General features: G+C 46.4%; 2 protein-coding genes across 2 annotated transcripts in view; one reads left to right on the forward strand and one right to left on the reverse strand.

Moving 5' to 3' along the window:
• Positions 1-16,886, reverse strand: part of LOC121269214 — a 33,885-nt gene extending 16,999 nt beyond the window's left edge. The window contains exon 1 of the mRNA XM_041173757.1: positions 16,692-16,886. Within this exon, the coding sequence (XP_041029691.1) occupies positions 16,692-16,723 (32 nt within the window). The 5' untranslated portion in view covers positions 16,724-16,886. The remainder of the gene's footprint in view (positions 1-16,691) is intronic.
• pnpo (pyridoxamine 5'-phosphate oxidase) lies at positions 1,834-19,945 on the forward strand. The gene is made up of 7 exons (XM_041173758.1): positions 1,834-2,045; positions 4,909-5,033; positions 6,723-6,822; positions 14,939-14,992; positions 16,295-16,423; positions 18,037-18,107; positions 18,740-19,945. Exons 1-7 carry the CDS (start codon positions 1,854-1,856, stop codon positions 18,903-18,905), a joined length of 837 nt encoding a protein of 278 aa, XP_041029692.1. The 5' UTR covers positions 1,834-1,853; the 3' UTR covers positions 18,906-19,945.
• Positions 19,946-21,640: the final 1,695 nt, after the last annotated feature.

The raw sequence follows: 21,640 nt of genomic DNA on the forward strand, positions 1-21,640 counted from the left end.
AACATATGAGGAACGTTTGAGGACTCTGGGTCTATACCCGATGGAGGTTAGAAGGATGAGGGGGGATCTGATTGAAACTTACAGAATACTGAGAGGCCTGGATAGAGTGGACGTGGGGAAGATGTTTCCATTAGTAGGAGAGACTAGGACCCGAGGGCACAGCCTCAGAGTAAAGGGAAGACCTTTTAGAACAGAGATGAGGAGAAACTTCTTTAGCCAGAGCGTGGTGAATCTATGGAATTCATTGCCACAGAAGGCTGTGGAGACCAGGTCATTGAGTGTATTTAAGACCGAGATAGATAGGTTCTTGATTGGTAAGGGGATCAAAGGTTACGGGGAGAAGGCGGGAGAATGGGGTTGAGAAATTTATCAGCCATGATTGAATGGCGGGGCAGACTCGATGGGACGAATGGCCTAATTTCTGCTCCTATGTCTTATGGTCTTATAATGTTGCCGTGAAAGCACCTTCATTTTACTGCGTCAAGGGCGCTATATAAATGAATGTTTTCAGCACTAGGATAAAGGGGACGAATCAGCCAGGGGTCCTGTTCAAATGACCGCCCATTGGTCACTGGGGGCAGGGGGTGTGGCTGTGATGCTCCCATGGGTAAACAGGCTGATGAGGCTCACTGTATCGGCTCAGACTGTCGCTCCGCCTCCCTCCCTCCCATCCCACCCCGTCCCCCCCCCCCCCCCCCCACCCTCCCTCCCACCCCCGCCCCCTGCAAATGTCAGCTTTTCAGGATGGGCAGGAGGAGATTGGGGAGGTGGAGGGCTATAACTTGAGTTTCCCTTTAAAAATACAGACCTTATAATTATGAAATGATACAGCACAGAAGGAGGCCATTCAGCTCATCGCACCTGTGCTGGCTCTTCGGAAGAGCGATCCAATCGGTCCCAACCCATTGCAAATGTTTTCTCTTCAAATATTTATCCTATTCCACCTTGAAAGTTACTACTGAATCTGTTTCCATCGCTATTTCAGGCAGCACCCTCCAAATCACAACTGCATTAAAAAAAAACCTTCCTCACGCTATGCCTGGTTCCTTTGCCAATCATCTTAAATCTGAAGTGGTTACCCACTGGAAACAGTTTCCCCATATTTAATTTATCAAAGCACTTCCTGATTTTGAACGCCTCCATTAAATCTCCCCCTTAACCTCTGCTCTAAGGAGAACAATTCCAGCTTCTCCAGTCTCTCCACGTAAACCAAGTCCCTCATCCTCGGGATTGTTCCAGTAAATGCCCTCCGCACCCTCTCCAAAGCCCTGACATCCTCCCTGAAGCGTGTGGCCCAGGATTGGACACAATCCTCCAGCGGAGGTTTAACCAGTGATTTATAGCGGGCTAGGGTAGCCTGTCCTTGTATTCTGTGTCCATCAACAGCCTTCACAACTTGCCCAGGCACTTTCAAAGATTCGTGTCCATGGAGAGAAAAGGGAATGAATTTAATATGTCAACATCTGATAAACTGCAGATGGGATTTAATGTTTCTCCTCCCTCCTGATCATTCCCCGTTTGTAACAGGTACTGGGAGATCTACAAAACTGAGGGTTATGCTGCCTTCTGACCGACCTTTGATTGTTCAAACTTGCAGCCGCTTTATTAAATTATAAACCCGGGAATGTTCTAATCCAATTCGCATGATGTTCAGATGACCTGTACCCTGGCACCAGTCGGCTTCCACTTACAGTTTAATAACTAAAAGTGTTACAAGTATTGATTAACCGAGTCTGAAAGGTTATTTGACAGTGTGTCCGCTCTAAGTGTATAGGAAACTATTTTATATAAGAGGATTCACACTGGAGTAAGTGTGAGCAGTGACAAACACACAGTGTCAGCTTCAGTCTGCGATGTGGCCGCGTGTAACTGACACTCGGAAGATCAGTTTCACCATCAGTTTCCTCAGACGCTCCGCCCACTCTTGGGTCGGTAAGAACGGCGGATCCCCACCTCCCAAAGCCGGCAACATGTCATCTCCCTCCTCCTCCGACCCCAGCCTCGCCGTGGCCGCCATGAGGAAGAGTTACAAATGCGACCAGGAAGTGAGTAGCGAAATGTAACAGTCCGATCTGTAACCATTTCTGAGCCGCAATGTATCGATTCAGTGAAGTGTATCCGCGGGAAAGGAGGGGCTCGTTCTGTCCTTTCCACTTCGGGACCTCCGCGACAGGAAACATTTCCAGACATTTAATATCATGTTCCACCAATTCACAATAACATAAAGCTCCTCCCCAAGTAAACCTGGTTCACCTGCGCGCTCTGTAACTGAGGCAATTCGGGCTCCATTTTCCTCTGCAAACCAGAAAAATATTTCGAATGTAATGTTATATTTACTGAGCATTAAGGTCTGCGATTAAATAAATGCCTACAATTTTGAATTGTTTGGGGAAGCTGTGATGACTCATTCCGAGGCCTCCCACTGTCACCAACAGAGTCCTTGGAATGACATTCAGTTTGTGTATTATTTTCATTCCTCTGTATACTAAGCACGGCTTTCAAAATCCTTGCCCTCATTTACAAATCCTCCTATTCCTCGCCACCACAACAACTTGTGTTTATACAGCGCCTGCAGCGTATTGAAGCACTGGCTTCACAGGAGAGCCTTATGAAACAAAACGACATTGAACCAATGGAGATATTAGGGCAGGCGACCAAGAGCTTGATCAAAGAGATGGGCTTCTAAGGACCATCTAATAGGAGAGGTTTAGCGAGGGGATTCCAGCGTGTAGGACACAGGCAGCTGAAAGCACAACAGCGGGAGAATGAAAGTGGGGAATGCATAATAGGCCGGGATTGGAGGAGCGCAGAGACCCCAGAGAATCAGAAGAGGTTGCAGAGATAGGGAGGGGTGAGGCCATGGGGGGTGTTGAATGGAGGATGCGAATTTGAAAGCCATGGCGTTGCCAGACGAGGAGCCCATGAAGATCAGCAAGCACAAGGCTGATAGGTGAGCAGGACTGGGCGTGAGTGTGGATAGCAGCAACGGACTTTTGGAGGGGCTGAATTTTCGCAGAATCACAGAATCACACAGTGCAGAAGAGGCCCTTCGGCTCATCGAGTATGGGAGTTGGGGAAGATGCCAGCCAGGAGAGCACTGGAATAGTCAAACCTGTAGGTTACAAAGGCATGGCTGAGAGTTTCAGCAACTGATGTACTGAAGTAAGGAAAAGGGCTTTCAGTTTAATGTCTCATCAAAAAGGCAGCACCTCTACACTGTGACACCACAAATGTCAGTGTATATTCTGTGCTCAAGTCTTTGGAGTGAGACTTGAACCCACAATTTTCTGATTTAGCAATGAGGCCATATCCACTAAACCACAGCAGATATACAGTCACAGGCAATGGAACCAAGTGACACTGCTGTATAAGATCTTTGTACACTGTAATCACTGAGTTAATTTCCTAGAATTTTTCCTTCCATTTCATCTTCTTGTAACCTCATGTTATAATTTTGCTATTTTTATATAATTCTACCTATATCACCTCAAATGATGTTAATACAATTTATACCAGTTCTCACACACTCTTTAGCAAGAAGTGACAAGTTTTCTGTCTGATATTTGTGGCCCTGAAGGTCAGCAGAAGTTGCTGATGTTTAGGATTAGCAAGCTGGAGGAGGCACTAACACAACTCAAATACAGATTGATATATTTCAACCCAGATCAAGGAGGCATAACCTTAAAATTAGAGTTACGCTGTGCAAGGGTGATGTCAGGAAGCACATTTTTACATCACATAAAGGGTAGTGCTGTTAGAACATTAGAACATAAGAAATAGAAGCAGCAGTAGCCGTACAGCTTATCAAGGCTGCTCTGCCATTCAATACAATCGTGGTTGATCTCAGGCTTCAACTCCATTTTCCCACCCATTCCCCATTTCCCTTAATTCCCTGAGAGACCAAACATCTATCTACCCCAGCCTCTGGGACAGAGAATTCCAAAGATTCACAATCCTTTGAGTGAAGAAATTTCTCCTCATCTGAGTCCTGAATGATCGGTCCCTTATCCTGAGACTGTGCCCCCATGTTCTGGACTCCCCAACCAGTGGAAACAATCTCTCAGTGTCCACCCTATCAAACCCCTTCAGAATCTTGTAGGTTTCAATGCGATCACCTCTCATTCTTCTAAACTCCTGAGAATATAAGCCCAACTTACTCAGCCTCTCATCACATGACAACCTCCTCATCCCAAGGGAACGTTCGCTGTACCACCTCCAATGCAAGTATATCCTTTCTTAAATGTGGAGACCAAAACTGCACACAGTATTCCAGATGTAGTCTCACAACTAGCAAGACCTCTTTATACTTGTGCTCCAATCCCCTTGCAATTAAGGCCAACATACCATTTGCCTTCCTAATTGCTTGCTGCACCTGCATGCTAAATTTCTACATTCCTTGTACAAGCACACCCAAGTTTCTCTGAACATCAGCTTTTAGGCCAGGAGTTCCAGGATTTTGACCCAGTGGTGATGAAGGAAGGGCTGGTATATTTGGGACAGTTTGTTATCTGGAGGAAACTGAAGGTGGTCATGTTCAATGCACCTGCTGTCTTGTTCCTTCTAGGTAATGGAGGTCATGGGCTTGGGAAGTGATGTTGAAAAATCTGTATCATTACACAGCACCATGATTAATGGCTTCTCTATGAAAAGTTTAAAAGTATTCACATGCTGACACACACACACAGAAGCAGCTTCAGTCCCACCTTCTCAGGGTGACTGGGGATGTGCAGTAACCTACCCTCACCAAGGTCACCCACAGCCCAGGGCTAAATAAACTTTTTAAAATAAACATGTGGATCCAGCTATTGTTCTGCTGTTCCTTGGGATGTGTGTGTGTGTGTGTGTGTGTGTGTGTGTGTGTGTGTGTGTGTGTGTGTGTGTTTTTATATTTCTCTCTCTTTTCCCCAGGCTTTTGAAGAGAACCACCTTATTTCTCTGGACCCCATGAAGCAATTTGCTGACTGGTTTGAAGCGGCCACAAAATGCCAGTCTATCCAAGAAGCTAATGCCATGTGTCTTGCCACCTGCACCAAGTAACCACTTTTGCCAATCTCTTGGCTGAAACTAAGGGAGTTGTCTCCAGGCAATCACCAAAAAGCCTGGAGTAGAGTTAGCTTTTCAAATTACATGGTTTTCCCACCCTACCTCAAAAGGATTTATGGAAGCTGTGACACAATATTGATATGAAAGTTCTCTCTCTGCTATTTTATTCATTTAGGTTAACATCTTTGTTAAATATGGGCCAAAGAGCAATTTTATACCTGTGCAGTTATGGGTCCATTACTAAAAGAGGAAATGGGGGATATAGAGGTGAGGGGGGGTGGGGGGACACCAAGGTGGGAAGATGTAATTGGAGTTGGAGGTGACTCCTATGGGGTATAAATACCTGCACAAAGCAGTCAGGTTGATTGGTCTTGTTTGCTGTGTTGTAGAAGTTATCTTAAACTTCTATGGAAGCTCAGTTAGACCACATTTATTGTGCACAATTCTGGTCTCCATATTATAAGAAGGCACTGAAGAAGGTGTAAAGACAATTTAGATGGATGATAACAGAACTGAGTCTCTAACTATTAGGAAAGACTGAGTAGACTGGAGCTCTTCTCTCCAGAAAACAGGAGTTACCCTATAGAGAGACCTTTAAAATAATGAAATTGTTTAATAGGCTAGATGTAGAGCTGTTTCCAGTTGAGGGGGAGATCAGAACTCAGGACCATCAATATAAGATAGTCACTAATAAATCCAATCGGGAATTCAGAAGAAACTTATTTACTCAGAGTGGTGAGAATGTGGAACTCACTACCACAGGGAGTGGTTGAGGTGAATGGAATAGATGCATTAAGGGGAAACTAGACAAGTATATGAAGAAGAAAGGAACAGAAGATTATAGTGAGATGACATAAAACGAGTGGGAGGATGCTCATGTGCAGCATAAATACCAGCATATACCAATTGAACTGAATGGCCCATACCTGTGCTGAGCATTTGATGTAATTACATCCCTGCCTATGCAGTGTGGTTTGGAAAATCCTTGTGCTGATTTTATCACCTTCTGTCCTGAAGATGTTCACTCCCTGGGTTGGAATAATTCAGGAACCTGCCACCTCTGTGATATTGCATTCAAGTGGCTATTCTTCCTACATGAGCTTAGACTAGCAGCCTAGCAGCCTATTCAACCACAGTGTGTATCACAGCCATGTCTTCCTCTCACCCAATGTCCACTGATACTGAGCATCCACCAGGGATTGTGGCCAGGAATGTGAATCCCAGCAAATTTTCCACCTCCCAGCCCCAGCCCAGGATTGTAACATAACAACCATAAGCCTGGCAAAGATCTGATAAATCAGCCAGGACTGGAAATCAAACTTGGTACCTTTCTAATCTGAATGGCTCAAGTTGGAGCTCAGCTCTGCTGCCTACCACAATCAAATACCCTGCTGTCACTCACTATGTAGACTTACGAATGGGAATGGATCCTTGGTAGTACCAAAGGGCAGCTGGTGGCAGGGGCACCAATTAAAGAAAGGAGGGAGGGAGGCAATTAGTGGGAGAGGACTGGAAATGTTGTGAAGAAGGAAAGAAAACAAGTTATTTTCCAACTGACCAGATAAGAAAGGAAGTGTTTGCATTTCTCCAAATGGAGGGATAGAATTCACAGATAACTTGATGAGATTTAAAAGCAGGATGTATTTATATCAAGGTCTCTGTTTCTGCATCTTTTCTAGGGATGGAAAACCCTCTGCTCGGATGTTGCTTCTGAAAGGGTTTGGACCTGAGGGGTTCAAATTCTACACAAACTATGAGAGCAGGAAAGGGAGGGAGCTGGTGAGTAGACACTTGATTGGAAATGGTAACCCTCATTACCAACTCATTTACACCTCCTCCCTTCTTGTAACTTCCTCATTATAATACTGTGGGCGGAATCGTCCATGCCCACTGGCATCGGGCGTGTTCACTGGCATGAGTGGACAATATGGCCAAAAATCAGTTTCACGGCATGAAACTAGTTTGCGACTGATCGCTCCGTCTGCTGATGGTGGGCCATGGTTCCCACCATTGAACGTCGGGAACCTCAATGTAATACATCTGCATACCATTACAAAGCCCAGCCCGCAGGAATTGGCAGGGTGGGGGAAAGGGCTGTCATGCAGTTGAAGTATATGCGGAGTGGGGTTGTGGGTGGGGGTGGGGCTGGGCGAGGGAAGCAGCCACACATTAGGGGCACCTTGTATAAAGTGACCATTCCTCTGCAGCTGAGACAGTTCAGGCGCAGCCACATTGTTATGATTGGAGTTGGGCCTCTAGCATCTCTGCCCACTCAAGTAATACAGAGGCATCAAAGTGCCACCCAGTGCTCCAGAGATTTTCACCTCCTCGGGCACAGACTGTAAACTAATGAGCGTTTTACTGGACTGCAGAACTGCTGGACGACTGGTCAAGTTGTACAACCTCCTTGCTAAAGCTGAACATGGAGCAGGTCACTGGTGGAGGTGCTCACAGCCCCTTGCAATGTCACCATCCAGGTTTGGACCAGTATCCCCCATGGCTCAAGCTAACAGTGCAGCCTTGCAGTGTGGGTTAGGAGAGTGTCTGTACCTGAGCAGAGAGCACAGTCCAGTGGGCAATGCTGCCACCAATCAGTCAGGTGGTGGGGTTTCGGGCAGCCATGCAACACATTAATCTCTGGCCATCCAAATGGTGGTCAGCACTTTCCAGGAAGCATTAAAGGGTTTTCATACTTAACCAGGACAGGTTCTTAGTACATCCATGCTAAGCCACGCGGTCTCTCTCTTTCATCCTGTGGGAGGACTACATCAGGATCATGGAGCCTGGTGACCTAACTGTATGCCTCATGGTGTACAGAGAGCGAAGACAATGGAGAAGAGAGTGACTGAGGTGCCTGGCTGTGCAGAGGGAGGAGCAGCACCCTCAGGAAGAAGAGGCAGCTGTGGCTCCCACACACGCCACTGAAGAGCCACAATGAGCCATCACTGGTTGGCGCCTAGCTAGACCCAGAGTCTATAGATGCCGCCTTTTATTCCTGTAGATGACCAAGAACCAGTGTTGCTGAAGGCTGCGCATATCTAGGGAACTGGTCAGTCACATCTGCCACCTGCTGCAGGATTTGGCACCAAGGGGACATGGAGGGCATCCACTGCCAGTGGCTGTGAAAGTGACTGTGGTGCTTAATTTCTATGCCAGTGGCTCCTTCCAGGGCTCCACAGGTGACCCCTGTGGGATATTACAAGCCTCCACCCACAAATTCACTCAGGAGGTCACAGATGCCACCTTCGCGAGGATACACAACTTTGTGCATTTTGCCCGGGACTGGGACAGCCAGGGTTCAGGAGCGATTGGAGTTGCCCAGATCTCGGGTTTCCCACAGGTGCAGGGTGCGATCAACTGCACTCTCATAGCACTCAGGTCTCCATCACAACACACAGTCAACTATGACAACCGCAAGGGATTCCATTCGCTGAATGTGCAGCTGGTGTGCGACCACCACAAACACATCCTACAGGTCTACTTCCCAGGGAATGTGCACAACTCCTACATTCTCAGTCGGTCACAGATCCCTGACATATTCCAGAGTCCACTGAAGCTACAGGGATGGTTCCTCGGGGACCAGGGCTACCCACAGAGGCCGTGGCTGATGATACACGGGTGACAGCCTCAGACAGCAGCAGAGCGATGGTATAACGAGGCTCATGCTGCAGCTCACACCTTGGGTGAGCAGACTGTCAGGATGTTGAAAATGAAGTTCCAGTGCCTGGACCCATCTGGTGGAACCCTGCAATACGGTCCACAGAGGGTGTCACACATTGTCATTGTCTGCTGTGCCCTTTACAACCTCCAATGAGGAGGATGCTGACAGGGATGAGTGGGAGAAAGTCCTCGAAGACAACGATGAGGGATGAGACCCTCGCACTGGCCAGATGAGGCTGGCGCATTCGGGAGGCCCTCATAGCTGCTAGATTTGTGGAGGATGATGACGACATGCAGTGAGGTGTCCCCCTGGATCCTCACATTGCATCTGTGAGCATTTGACTCCAGTCTGGCTTATGGTAATGCACGTTCCCTCTGTGATAATGCTCCTGTCATGGAGACGCAGTGTAGGCCCTAATAGTCACTCAATTGCAGGAGGATGATGGCAACATGCATTGAGGACACTCCATAGATCTTCATGATGTCTGATTCCTGTCTGGCCGAGGGCAGCTCACTTGCGCTCTGTGATCAAGATCATATCATAGAGATACAGTCGTGAAACTTTAGATCTAATCCTTTGTCAGCCTTCAGCACCTGAGCCCTTCAGGAGCACAGTGTCACTGGTCACAGATGCTGAAGAGATGGGGGCCAGCCCCACATTAAAGATGCTGAGAGCACACAGAGTATGAGAGAACTCTGTGGTGCCTGCCCACTACATTCTGGCAGCAATGACCAGCACCATCGAGGTGCAGACATCAGTAATGTTTCCAGGGAGTGTGAGGCTGGACCATCACTGTGGCCTGAAGGCTGCAGACACAGGGAAGAGACCCTGGACTAAGACACCTGTCTTTATCTTGTACAGCAAGGTTTCACATCTGAGTGACATAAACACTACTCATCAGAACAAGGAGTCACAGACAGGGAGACATTCTTGGGAGTTTATTTACAATAGTGAACAGTTTGTACAAGTGATTAACACTTGTGCCCAGGCTGTGCAACTAATTCTCCTTAACTTGGTGCCCCCCTGAACATCCACAGTGCAGGTGGAGGCAGCTTGTGGACTGCTACGCCCTGACTGTGATGATCTTGGCAGGCATCCTCTGGAGGGCCGAGACCTGGAGGACCCCGACCTGCTTTCAGGGTCCTGCTGTGTGGCAGCAACACCCTCCTCAGCCTGTGAAGCTGGAGCTGCTGAGGTCACTGGGAGAGGGGATTTGGATGGGATGGCACTCCCAGAGTCACCTGGATGGATGACCCCAGGGGGTACACCTGCTGATTCTCTTCCCTATCGGTGCCCAAGGGCCCCTGGCTGAATCATTGAGGGAAAGGGGTAAATGGTAGATTGGAGGCCAACTATGGTGTCAGCGATGGAGTTGAGCCCACACAGCATTGCAGGAGTGACATCCTGGACCAAAGTCTCCATGGTGGCCGTCATCCTGCCAGTGTTGACCTTGGTGCATTGCAATGCTGGCACAATCACCTCAGCCTGAAGACGGACAGACTCCTCCATCGTTCCTTGCAATCTGAGGAGTGCAGCGGACATCCCTTCCTGATGTTCCTGAGCTTGCCTTTGTAGCTCCAGCCACTGTGACATGACCGAGTCCAGAGGCTCGACATCTGAATCAGAAAATTTCTGGCCTCCAGTAGTCCCCCAAGTGCCGGACACCTTTTGATAAGGTGGATTCAAAATTGGCTTAGTTGTAGGAGGCAGAGGGTGATGACAGAAGGATGCTTTGGTGACTGGAAGCCAGTGTCCAGTGGTGTACCACAGGGATCTGTGCTCGGTCCCGTATTATTTGTCATTTATATAAATGACATAGATGACAATGTTGGGGGGTAGGATTAGTAAATTTGCAGATGACACAAAGATTGGCCGGGTGATTAACAGTGAGGTTGAATGTCTTGTGTTACAGGAAGATATAGACGGGATGGTCAAATGGGCAGATAAGTGGCAGATGGAATTTAACCCTGAAAAGTGTGAGGTGATACACTTTGGAAGGAATAATTTGAAAGGAAGTATTCAATGAACGGCATGGCACAAGGAAGTTCTGAGGAACAAAGAGACGTTTACGTGTGTTTCCATAGATCTCTGAGGCAGAGGGGCATGTTAGTGGGGTGGTAAAAAAGGCATATGGGACACTTGTCTTTATCAATCGAGGCATAGATTACAAAAGTAGGGAGGTCATGTTGGAGTTGTATAGAACCTTGGTGAGGCCACAGCTGGAGTACTGTGTGCAGTTCTGGTCATCAAATTATAGGAAGGATGTGATTACACTGGAGGGTGTGCAGAGAAGATTCACCAGGATGTTGCCTGGGATGAAACATTTAAGTTATGAAGAGAGGTTGGATAGACTTGGGTTGTTTTCGTTGGAGCAGAGAAGACTGAGGGGCGACCTGATCAAGGTGTACAAGATTATGAGGGGCATGGACAGGGTGGATAGGGAGCAGCTGTTCCCCTTAGTTGAAGGGTCAGTCACAAGGGGGCATAAGTTCAAGGTGAGGCACAGGAGGTTTAGGGGGAATGTGAGGAAAAACTTTTTTACCCAAAGGGTGGTGACGGTTTGGAATGCACTGCCTGGGAGGGTGGTGGATGGGGTTGTCTCACATCCTTTAAAAAGCACCTGGATGAGCACTTGGAATGTCATAACATTCAAGGCTATGGGCCAAGTGCTGGTAAATGGGATTAGGTAGGTAGGTCAGGTGCTTCTCATGTGTCAGTGCAGACTCGATGGGCTGAATGGCCACTTCTGCACTGTGATTCTGTGATTCTGTGAAGTCCCTGCCTCCGCTTGCTGTGGATCAGACAGTGCGATGTGCTCACCAGATTGTGATCCCGAAGCTATTCTAAAACTAGATCCCACCGAGTTGTGTGTCTCTGTGCTGGTGGAGGGTGTGGGTGAGTGCTGTGATGGGACTTCAGGGAGGGTGCCTTCAGATTCCTCTTCTGAGCTTTCTTCAGAGCTTGATTGGAGGCCCTGGACTCTGTCGGCTGTTTAGCAGATATGCCTGCTAAATATTCATTCACAGAGTTTGAGCTTCGCTGGCTGGGCTAGTATTTATTGCCCATCCCTAGCTGCCCTTGAGAAGGTGGTGGTGAGTTGCCTTCCTGAACCGCTGCAGTCCATGTGATGCAGGTACACCCACAGAGCTGGTAGGAAGGGAATTCCAGGATTTTGACCCAGCGACAGTGAAGGAATGGCGATATATTTCCAAGTCCGGATGGTGAGTGACTTGGAGGGGAACTTCCAGGTGGTGGTGTTCCCATCTATCTGCTGCCCTTGTCCTTCTAGGTGGTAGTAGTCATGGGTTTGGAAGGTGCTATCTAAGGGGCCTTGGTGAATTCCTGCAGTGCATCTTATAGATGGTACACACTGTTGCTACTGTGCGTCAGTGGTGGAGGGAATGAAAGTTTGTGGATGTGATGCCAATCAAGTGGATTGCTTTGTCTTGGACAGTGACCGGCTTCTTCAGTGTTGTAGGAGCTGCACTCACCCGGGCAAGTGGGGAGTATTCTATCACATTCTTGACTTGTGCCTTGTAGATGGTGGACAAGTTTTGGGGAGTCAGGAGGAGAGTTTCTCGTCACATGATTCCTGGCCTCTGACCTGCTCTTGTAGCCACAGAATTTATATGGCTAGTCCAGTTCAGTTTCTGGTCAATGGTAATCCCCAGGATGTTGATAGTGGGGGATTCAGTGATGGTAATGCCATTGAACATCAAGTGCAATGGTTGGATTCTCTCTTGTTGGAGATGGTCATTGCCTGGCACTTGCTGCTGCATTTGGACATGGACTGCTTCAGTATCTAAGGAGTCACGAATGTTGCAGAACATTAGTGCAATCATCAGCGAACATCCCCACTTCTGACCTTATGATGGAAGGAAGGTCATTGATGAAGCAGCTGAAGAAGGTTGGGCCTAGGACACTACCCCGAGGAACTCCTGCAGTGATGTCATGGAGCTGAGATGACTGACCTCCAACAACCACAACCATCTTCCTTTGTGCTAGGTATGACTCCAACCAACAGAGGGTTTTCCCCCTGATTCCCATTGACTCCAGTTTTGCTAGGGCTCCTTGATGCCACACTCAGTCAAATGCTGCCTTGATGTCGAGGGCAGTCACTCTCACCTCACCTCGGGAGTTCAGCTCTTTGGTCCATGTTTGAACCAAGGCTGTAATGAGGTCAGGAGATGAGTGGCCCTGGCGAAATTGGGCATCAGTGAGCAGGTTATTGCTAAGCAAGTGCCACTTGATAGCACTGTTGATGACTCCTTCCAATTCTTTACTGATGATTGAGAATAGACTGATGGGGCGGTAATTAGCCGGGTTGGATTTGTCCTGCTTTTTTTGTACAGGACATACCTGGGCAATTTTCCACATATCCGGGTAGACGCCAGTGTTGTAGCTGCATTGGAACAGCTTGGCTAGGGGTGCGGCAAGTTCTGGAGCACTAGTCTTCAGTGCTATTGCTGGAATGTTATCAGCGCCATAGCCTTTGCAGTATCCAGTGCCTTCAGCTGTTTCTTGATATCACATGGAGTGAATCGAATTGGCTGAAGACTGGCATCTGTGATGCTGGGGACCTCCAGAGGAGGCTGAGTTGGATCATCCACTCGGCACTTCTGGCTGAAGATTCTTGCAAATGCTTCAGCCTTATCTTTTGCACTGATGTGCTGGGCTCCCCCATCATTGGGGATGGGGATATTTGTGGAGCCTCCTCCTCCAGTGAGTTGTATAATTGTCCGCCACCATTCACAACTGAATGTGGCAGGACAGCAGAGCTTAGATCTGATTCGCTGGTTGTGGAATCACTTAGCTCTGTCTATCACTTGCTGCTTATGCTGTTTGGCATGCAAGTAGTCCTGTTTTGTAGCTTCACCAGGTTGAGGCCTCATTGTTAGCTATGCCTGGTGCTGCTCCTGGCATGCCCTCCTGCATTCTTCATTGAACCAGGGCTGATCCTCCAGCTTGATGGTAATGGTAGAGTGGGGAATATGCTGGGCCATGAGGTTACAGATTGTGTTTGAGTACAATTCTGCTGCTGCTGATGGCCCACAGCATCTGGTGGATGCCCAGTCTTGAGTTGCTAGTTCAGTTCAAAATCTATCCCATTTAACACAGTGGTACTGCCACACAACACGATGGAGGGTATCCTCAATGTGAAGGTGGAGATAATTAGACAATGCCAGTAGCCTGTGAAAGAGGACTCATCACTCACAGCATGGTTGTCTGATGGATGTTGCACTGCTGAACCTTTACTTGGCTGAGCACTGCTGACCTCACTGTCAGCACAGGACCAGTCCAGATGCTTGCTGGCCAGCTGGGTGGCTCTGTTTTCAAAGTCTGTGAGGACCTTGATTTCAGGCATTCCTCCACCGGTCTGTGACTACTCCCTCTTGTTTTGTGCCAGCTTGTCCTGTGTGAATAGAGATGGAGAGAGTGTAAGCAGGACGCCTGCCAGGCCAGATGATAAGTTTGCCCAGCATGTGTGGGTGGTGAATGGTGCCAAGGACGGGATGAGAACAATCAAGGTGTGTGTGGTAGAGTGAATGGTGATGTCCCTTAAACCGGCAGTGAGTGAGGGCACTGTGGATGTGTGATGGGTTTGTAAGTGTGTGAGTTGAGAGTGATGAGAAGATTGACTAACCCTGGCGGAACGGAGGAGATCATTCATCCTCTTGCGGTACTTGGTTGCTGTCTTCTTTTGAAGGATGTTGGTGCTGACCACCGCCTACCAAGCCAGATTATTAAGGTAGCTGCCCATCCTATGGCCAGAGCGAGGGTAGATGACATCATGGGGGGGCTACCACTGTGTCCAAAAGGCACACGAGGAATGTGTCATTGAACCTGGGGTCTGCAGTCTTTTTGCCTTTCAGGGCCATGTCTTCTTTTTAGCAGTCGTGGGCTGGAAGCACTGAGATGTGTGTGCGCAGCTGGATTTTAAATATGGCGCCCGGCGTGCTGAAGCGGGGAGGTAATGGTGTGGCGGGCGAATGAGAACTCGCTCGCCAAGGAAACGGTGTGTTTCCCAGGAATGCATAACTAATACGGTGGGAATGGGATGAAACGGCGTGAAAAGCCGCCATTGCGGCTGGCGGGTTTTACCTGTCCACTTCCACACTCAGTACAAACCTGGGACGCTTCCGCCCTCTGTTACATACTTTGATCAGTAGCGTCTGTTGATTGCGAGTTAAGAGCAGGACAACACTGCATGTTAATATTTCTATTATTCTCTAGGAGACTAATCCATTTGCAGCAATCGTGTTTTACTGGGAGGCCCTGAATAGGCAAGTACGTCCTTATTTACATATTTGCTCATTCTTTTTTATATATGTGCTTTACTTTTGTTCCCAAGTTTAATTTTGCTGAAAAGTCATTGACCTGAAATGTAACTCCTCCCAACTGTGCCTGTGCAATTATAAAATGTCTTTCATATCCTCAGGATGTTCCAAAATACTTTGCAGCTAATGAAGTACTTTTAAAGCACAGTTACTGTAATCAAATGGAAAATACAGCAGGCAATTTGATCACAGGCAGGAATTAGAAAACGATGGGATCACCTGTTTCAATGATGTTGGGGTACCTGATTTTGGAGTGTGGAACAGAAGGAAGCACAGAACTAGGTCATAAAACCAATCCCTCCCATAGCTCTATTCTATCATGAACTCTTCTTTGAATAATGTCATGTCATCTTTTACAGGCACATGATAGGGCAAACAGGGCCTTGGTTTAATATTGTATGTGAACGATAACAGCTCTGACAGTACAGCACTCCCTCAGTACCACACTGGAGTGTCAGTCTGGAATATGTACTTATGTCTGGCTAAAGCAGGTATTGAACCCATGACTTTTTGACTCAAGGTGAGAATGCTTCCCACTGAGTCAATGCCATAACTGATTGCACTAGTAGGAGGTGATGGCATAGTGATATTGTTGCTGGACCAGTAATGCTCTGGGGACCTGGGTTCAAATCCTGCCATGGCAGATGGTGGAATTTGAATTCAATAATAAGTCAGGAATTAAAAGTCTAATGATGACCATGAAATCATTGTCACTTGTTGTAAAAACCCATCTGGTTCACTAATGCCCTACAGTCCTTACTTGTTCTGGCCTACATGTGACTCCAGACCCACAGCAATGTGGTTAACTCTTAAATGCCCTTGGGCAATTAGGGATGGGCAATAAATGCTGGCCAGGGATGCTGACATCCCATGAATGAATGAATGAAAAAAGGCACTACAACTGTCACACTATGTTATGGGAGGGAAAAAAAAATCAGCCAAGATTCATGATCACTAACCAGTCAACTGCAGATGCTGGAAATCTGAAATAAAACAGAAAATGCTGGAACTACTCAGCAGGTCAACAGCATTTTGTGCAGCAGTTCTGATGAAAGGGTCACAGACCTGAAACTTTAACTCTGTTTCTGCTGCCAGTCCTGCTGAGCATTTCCAGCATTTCCTGTTTGCAATGTTCTCTTCCACATTGGTATAGATACATTGTCCATGTTGCTGCCACCATTCTGGCTTTGCTTCACCTGCTGATAAGTCAATTCGAGCAGAGGTACTGACCACGAATCTTCCCTCTCCTCAGGTACGCATCGAAGGCCATGTGACCAAGTTGGCAGACAAGGATTCTGAGGTGTACTTCCATTCCCGGCCCAAGAGTAGCCAGATTGGTGCTGTGGTCAGCCATCAGAGCACAGTGATCCCTGACCGAGAGGTATGTGCACAAAACTGCTTCAGTCACAATTATGGAGTGTGGAATAGAAATAAGCACAGAACAAAACCAATTCTTCCCATAGCTCTATCCTATCTTGAACTCTAGCCAGCCATTTGATTTCCTGGGTCGAAATTCCTTATGAACACTCCCTGATCTCAAAGGAAGAGCTGCAAAAACAACAGAATATTCAGTCACTCTCTCAGCTCAACTATTCGACTTAGGTTTGCTGCACTGCATAAATATTATTGCCCATCGCTCCCTACCTCACCTCCCATAGCAGCACCAGCAGGTTGATGACATGTGGATTATTTCTTCTCTTCAGCCCATGTTGGCCTCTTGTCCTGCCCCCAGCACTCTCAGCACTTGTCAGCACTCTCCACTCCTCAATGTCAATCAATGACCACAGTTATTGTGCAGAAACATTTTCTGTTTACCCCCCTTCACGTTTTGCAGTTTTCAGTATCTGAATGTTGTGTTGCCAAGGAGACATTTTGTACTTTTCCTGTTGAGGATCCTGTGCAAAAAGAATGTGAGGTTAATGATTAAATGAGCTGGTGTTCTAGAAATTCAGTAAGTTATTCAATAAGTCTAATGATGCTTGCTCCACTGCTCACCTGAACAAAGCAAGTGAACATCAGAACGAGATGATATTCAGCCCTCAAGCCTATTCTACCATTTAGTTAGTTCATGGCTAATATATATCTTCACTCCATTTACCAACCATAGTTCTGTGACTTTTAATAACCTTGCCTAACAAAATCTGTCAATCTCAGTTTTGAAATTTTGCACTGACCCCCCTCTTCTAGCCTCAATATCCTTCTTGAGGGAGAGAGTGCCAAATTTCCTGTACCCTTTGTATGAAGAACTGCCCCCTGACATCATCTCTGAATGGCCTGGCTCTAATTTTAAGGTTATCCCTTCTTGTCCTGGACAGAAGAAATAGTTTCTATCTACCCTATCAAATATTTTAATCATCTTAAATACCTCAATTAGATCATCCCTTTAATCCTCTATAATCAAGAGGAGAGTCAAGAGGATATGCATTCAGCCTGTCTTTAGAAATTAACTGTCTTAGCCTCAGTTCTATTCTAGTTAACCTGCTCTTCTCCCTCTCCAAATCGAAAATCATAAGACCATAATAAATAGGAGCAGGAGTCCGCCATTTCAACATTGCTCTTCTACCTCAGCTACACATTCCCACAACAAGCCCATATCCCATAATCACCTGAGTATCTAAAAATATATTGATCTCTGTCTTGAATATAGTCAACAACTGAGCATTCACAGCTCCCTAGGGTACAGAACTCCAAAGACTCAAAACCCTTTGAGTGAAGACATTTTTCCTCATGGCCAACCTCTGAGGACTCCCAGACAGGGGAAACAGCCCCTCAGCATTAACTCTGTCAAGGCCTCTCAGAATCTTATATGTTTCAACGAGATCACCTCTCATTCTTCTAAACTCTGGAGAATATAGGTCTATTATACTCAATCTCTTCTTGTAGTAAATTATCCCAGTATCCTTCCTGAGGAGCAGTTGCCAGAATGTAAAATGGTATTTGAGAGCCTTATGGTTTCTCCAGTGTGACATCTGTCTAATACTGTCTTCTTTTCAGTTTCTAAGGAAGAAGAATGCACAGCTAGAGGAACTCTACAAAGAGAGGGAGGTGCCAATGCCTGAGTACTGGTGAGTGACAGCCAAAAGATGACTGAGCAACACCTTTGCGCCCAGGGTTATGATTTGTGTAATGATCATGTTACTGGACTAGTAAATCTGAGTTCGAAACCTACTACAGCAATCCTGAGAATTCAGTTAAAAAGAAACTGGCTGTCTATTGTTGTAAAAACCCAACTGGTTCACTAGTGCCCCTGTAACGAAGGAAAGTTGCCATCTTTAATCTACAGATCATAGAATCAATTCTGTGATTCTATGTTCCAGAGATAGGGAGGGCCAAGATCCTAACTTTGACTTCTACTGATCGAACAGTATTTTTTGCATACATTAGTGTGCATATATATGATAGTTACTAATTCATCCAAAAGGAAATTCAAGGGAAATTTCTTTACGTAGAGAGTGGTTAGAATGTAAAACTCACTAATACGTGGAGTAGTTGTGGCAAATTATAGATCCATTTAAGGGGAAGTTAGATATGTACATGAGGGAGAAAGGAATAGGAGTATAAGGTGATGGGGTGAGATGAAGAAGTGTGAGGGGGGGGCTCATGTGGAGAATAAACGCTGGCATAGACCTGATGGGCCAAGTGGCCTGTTTCTGTGCTGTACATTCCTTGTAATTGTATCTGTGCTGTTGTTTTCAAGGGGAGGATATCTCCTGGAGCCCGACACCATTGAGTTTTGGCAAGGCCAGACCAACCGCCTGCATGATCGAATCCTGTTCCAGCGTTCGAAGGAAGGGACAGTTCCAGATACTTCCATGATTCACAAGGCTGATGGTGATTGGGTGTTTAAAAGACTATCACCCTGACAACTGCCATAATCTTTCCAACAGACTTTCCAACCTGCCCCATTGTTTGGCAAATGCCTGCATTTTTAATCCTCATACCTTGGAATTGCACATCAGTTATTCCCCAGCACCGGAGATTTTTGACCAGTCCAGGTTACATAGTCCTCCCAGCTGATGGAAACCAAGCTCTCTCTGAGAAAGATTAAATTAACTTTATCTCTTGCTGTAGCATCTCAAAATTTGATTATTCTCCAATTTACATTATCGATTGTGGAGAAGACCAGAGGGCCCATCTATTATGGTGGATAATGTAGGCTATGCTGTGCAATTAACTTCTTGTTTGGGTTATCAGGCACAATCAATGAGGAAACTGTGGTGGTCTAACAACAACTTGCATTTATATAGCACCTTTATCATAGTAAAAGTATTCCAAAGAGCTCCACAGGAGCGTTACCAGACAAAAATTTGATACCGAGCCACATAAAGAAATATTAGATTTTAAACAGCGTTTCAAAGGAGGGCCAAGAGGTCGAGAAAGGGAGAGGTGTAGGGAGGGAATTCATGAGTTTAGGGCCTTGGCAGCTGACGGCATGGCTGGTAAAATTGGAGCCATTAAAATTGGAGAGGTGCAAGGGTATCCTCAGGGCTCTGGCCAGGTCCATGACTCATCAACACATTTGACTTCAGTACTTGGTGAAATCTTTAACCCCAACAACTTTTTTATTTGGGTGCGTCTGTTTAGTGATTGAGGTGGAGTAGGTAGGGAGGAGCTTGATTGACTGCTGGTTAATGTGTGGGGCTATAGAGACTGTGCCTGTGGATTTCACTTGGGCCAACAATTCCACATTCAACCTCAGTGTCTTTCACAGTAGAGTTGGGGTTGCCAGCCCTCCAGGATTGTCCTGGAGTCTCCAGGAATTAAAAAAAACATAATCTCCAGCTCTCTCCTGCTAGCAAAGCCTGGGAGAAAAATCATGGACGGGTCACTAAAAAAATTATTTGAATACCTCTGTTTATAAAAATATTGTCAATGGCAAAAAAAAAAGGCCATTTGGCTGAAAGTTGAGAGTCATAGAATAGAATTTTACAGCACAGAAGGTGGCTATTCAGCCCATCCTATCTGTGTCAGTTCTCTGCAAGAGCAACTCAGCTTGTCCCACTTGCTCCGCCCTTTCCCCAATTTCTTTTCCTGATTTGTTACTTATCCAATTTCCTTTTAAAAGCCATGATTGGGCTTCCACCACAAATTGGTCAAACTGTTGGGCTTTTATATAAATAACTATATAATTACATACAGAAAACTCACTTTGCATACAAACGGTGCATGCACTGTGGAATGTTTTCAGTGTTAGCTTTTGGAGGAAATTATTTTCCAAATCATCCAATTGGACAACAAAGGATTTATTCCCTTTCTGATTGGACGTGAGGAGGAAGGTACTGTGAGGATGTTGCTTGATCAATGGCAGGACTGTGGGGGAAAGAGATGGTTGTCGGCAGGAGGTCATGTGATGAAACCACCAGGAACATGACCAAACAGAGGTGGCAATATAGGTCAGAGAGGAAAAGTATTGGCCAGGCTCCTGGTTCATCATCCATTCACAGCGTTCACATGCTCAGACCTGATGTGTAGACATTGAATGAAGACATGGTTGGATTTGAGTTATATATTGGACCCTCTGTTGTACTAGCTTCCTCAGGTTTCTACCTGAAAAATAACAGTTTGTGTGCAGAGGCAACTAATATTTGGACTCCACAGAACCATCACCCTTGGTTGTTGGGGCTGGGAGCATTAATCTAAATGTTGTGAGTGGGGGAGGGGAGGTGGTTACCCCAAATGCCCTGTGGCATCTCATTAACTGTGTCCTATAAGCTACATGTACCCATAGTGCCGCCGCCGCCACCCCCCCCCCCCCCCCCCCCCCCCCCCCCCCGCCTCAACTGTGTCTGTTCCAGTATCCTGTGCATTGTGGTCCCTGATGTCTACTCTATTCATTTAATATTGGATTTTTTTCTATTTACAGGGCAGCAGAATATTTTCAAAAACTAGTTTCATTGGGGAAATTGCAAAGGTTTTGTGAGAATTATGATGATTGAGTGACCCAGCAGTCTATGTTATAAATCAGTCTGACAAGGAGGTTTTTACTCCTGTGTTTTCCCCTTTTGGCAGTGAGTTCCCTATCTAGGCCAAGTGGTCTCTTGATCAATCCGCCATTCTTAATCTCCCATCTTGTTTTCTTTGTTTGGGCTTTTACGAGACCTAATAAGATTCAGTAGAGTAGTGGTCATTTTGTAGGACTAGTAATCCAGAGGCCTGGACTAATTAATCCTAAAGCAGTGGTTTCAAGCTTTTTTGTTTGAAGGGCAAATGGGATAGTAATCACAGAACCCATCTAGATTATAATACTATATAATACCCATCATATAAAACCGCTGCAACTACATGTAAAGAGTGCTTCAATAACCCTGTTAAGAAAACATTTTTAAAAATTAATTTACAGGATGTGGGTGTTGCTGGCTAGGCCAGCATTTATTGCCCATCCCTAGTTGCCCTTAAGAAGGTGGTGGTGAGCTGCCTTTTTGAACCACTGCAATCCCTGTGGTGTAGGTACACCCACAGTGCTGTTAGGAAGGGAATTACAGGATTTTGATCCAGCGACAGTGAAGGAACGGTAATATATTTCCAAATCAGGATGGTGAGTGACTTCCAGATGGTGGTGTTCCATGTGTCTTCTGCCCTTGTCCTCCTAGATGGTCGC

The sequence above is a fragment of the Carcharodon carcharias genome, chromosome 23 (genome assembly GCF_017639515.1).
Source record: "Carcharodon carcharias isolate sCarCar2 chromosome 23, sCarCar2.pri, whole genome shotgun sequence".
Lineage (NCBI taxonomy): Eukaryota > Metazoa > Chordata > Chondrichthyes > Lamniformes > Lamnidae > Carcharodon > Carcharodon carcharias.

Bases quoted from the DNA above. Each gene is read 5' to 3' on its own strand.
- pnpo (XM_041173758.1), top strand. From the start codon at position 1,854: ATGTGGCCGCGTGTAACTGACACTCGGAAGATCAGTTTCACCATCAGT. The intron at 2,046-4,908 runs GTGAGTAGCGAA...TCTTTTCCCCAG, and splicing joins GTTACAAATGCGACCAGGAA to GCTTTTGAAGAGAACCACCT. The intron at 6,823-14,938 runs GTGAGTAGACAC...ATTATTCTCTAG, and splicing joins GCAGGAAAGGGAGGGAGCTG to GAGACTAATCCATTTGCAGC.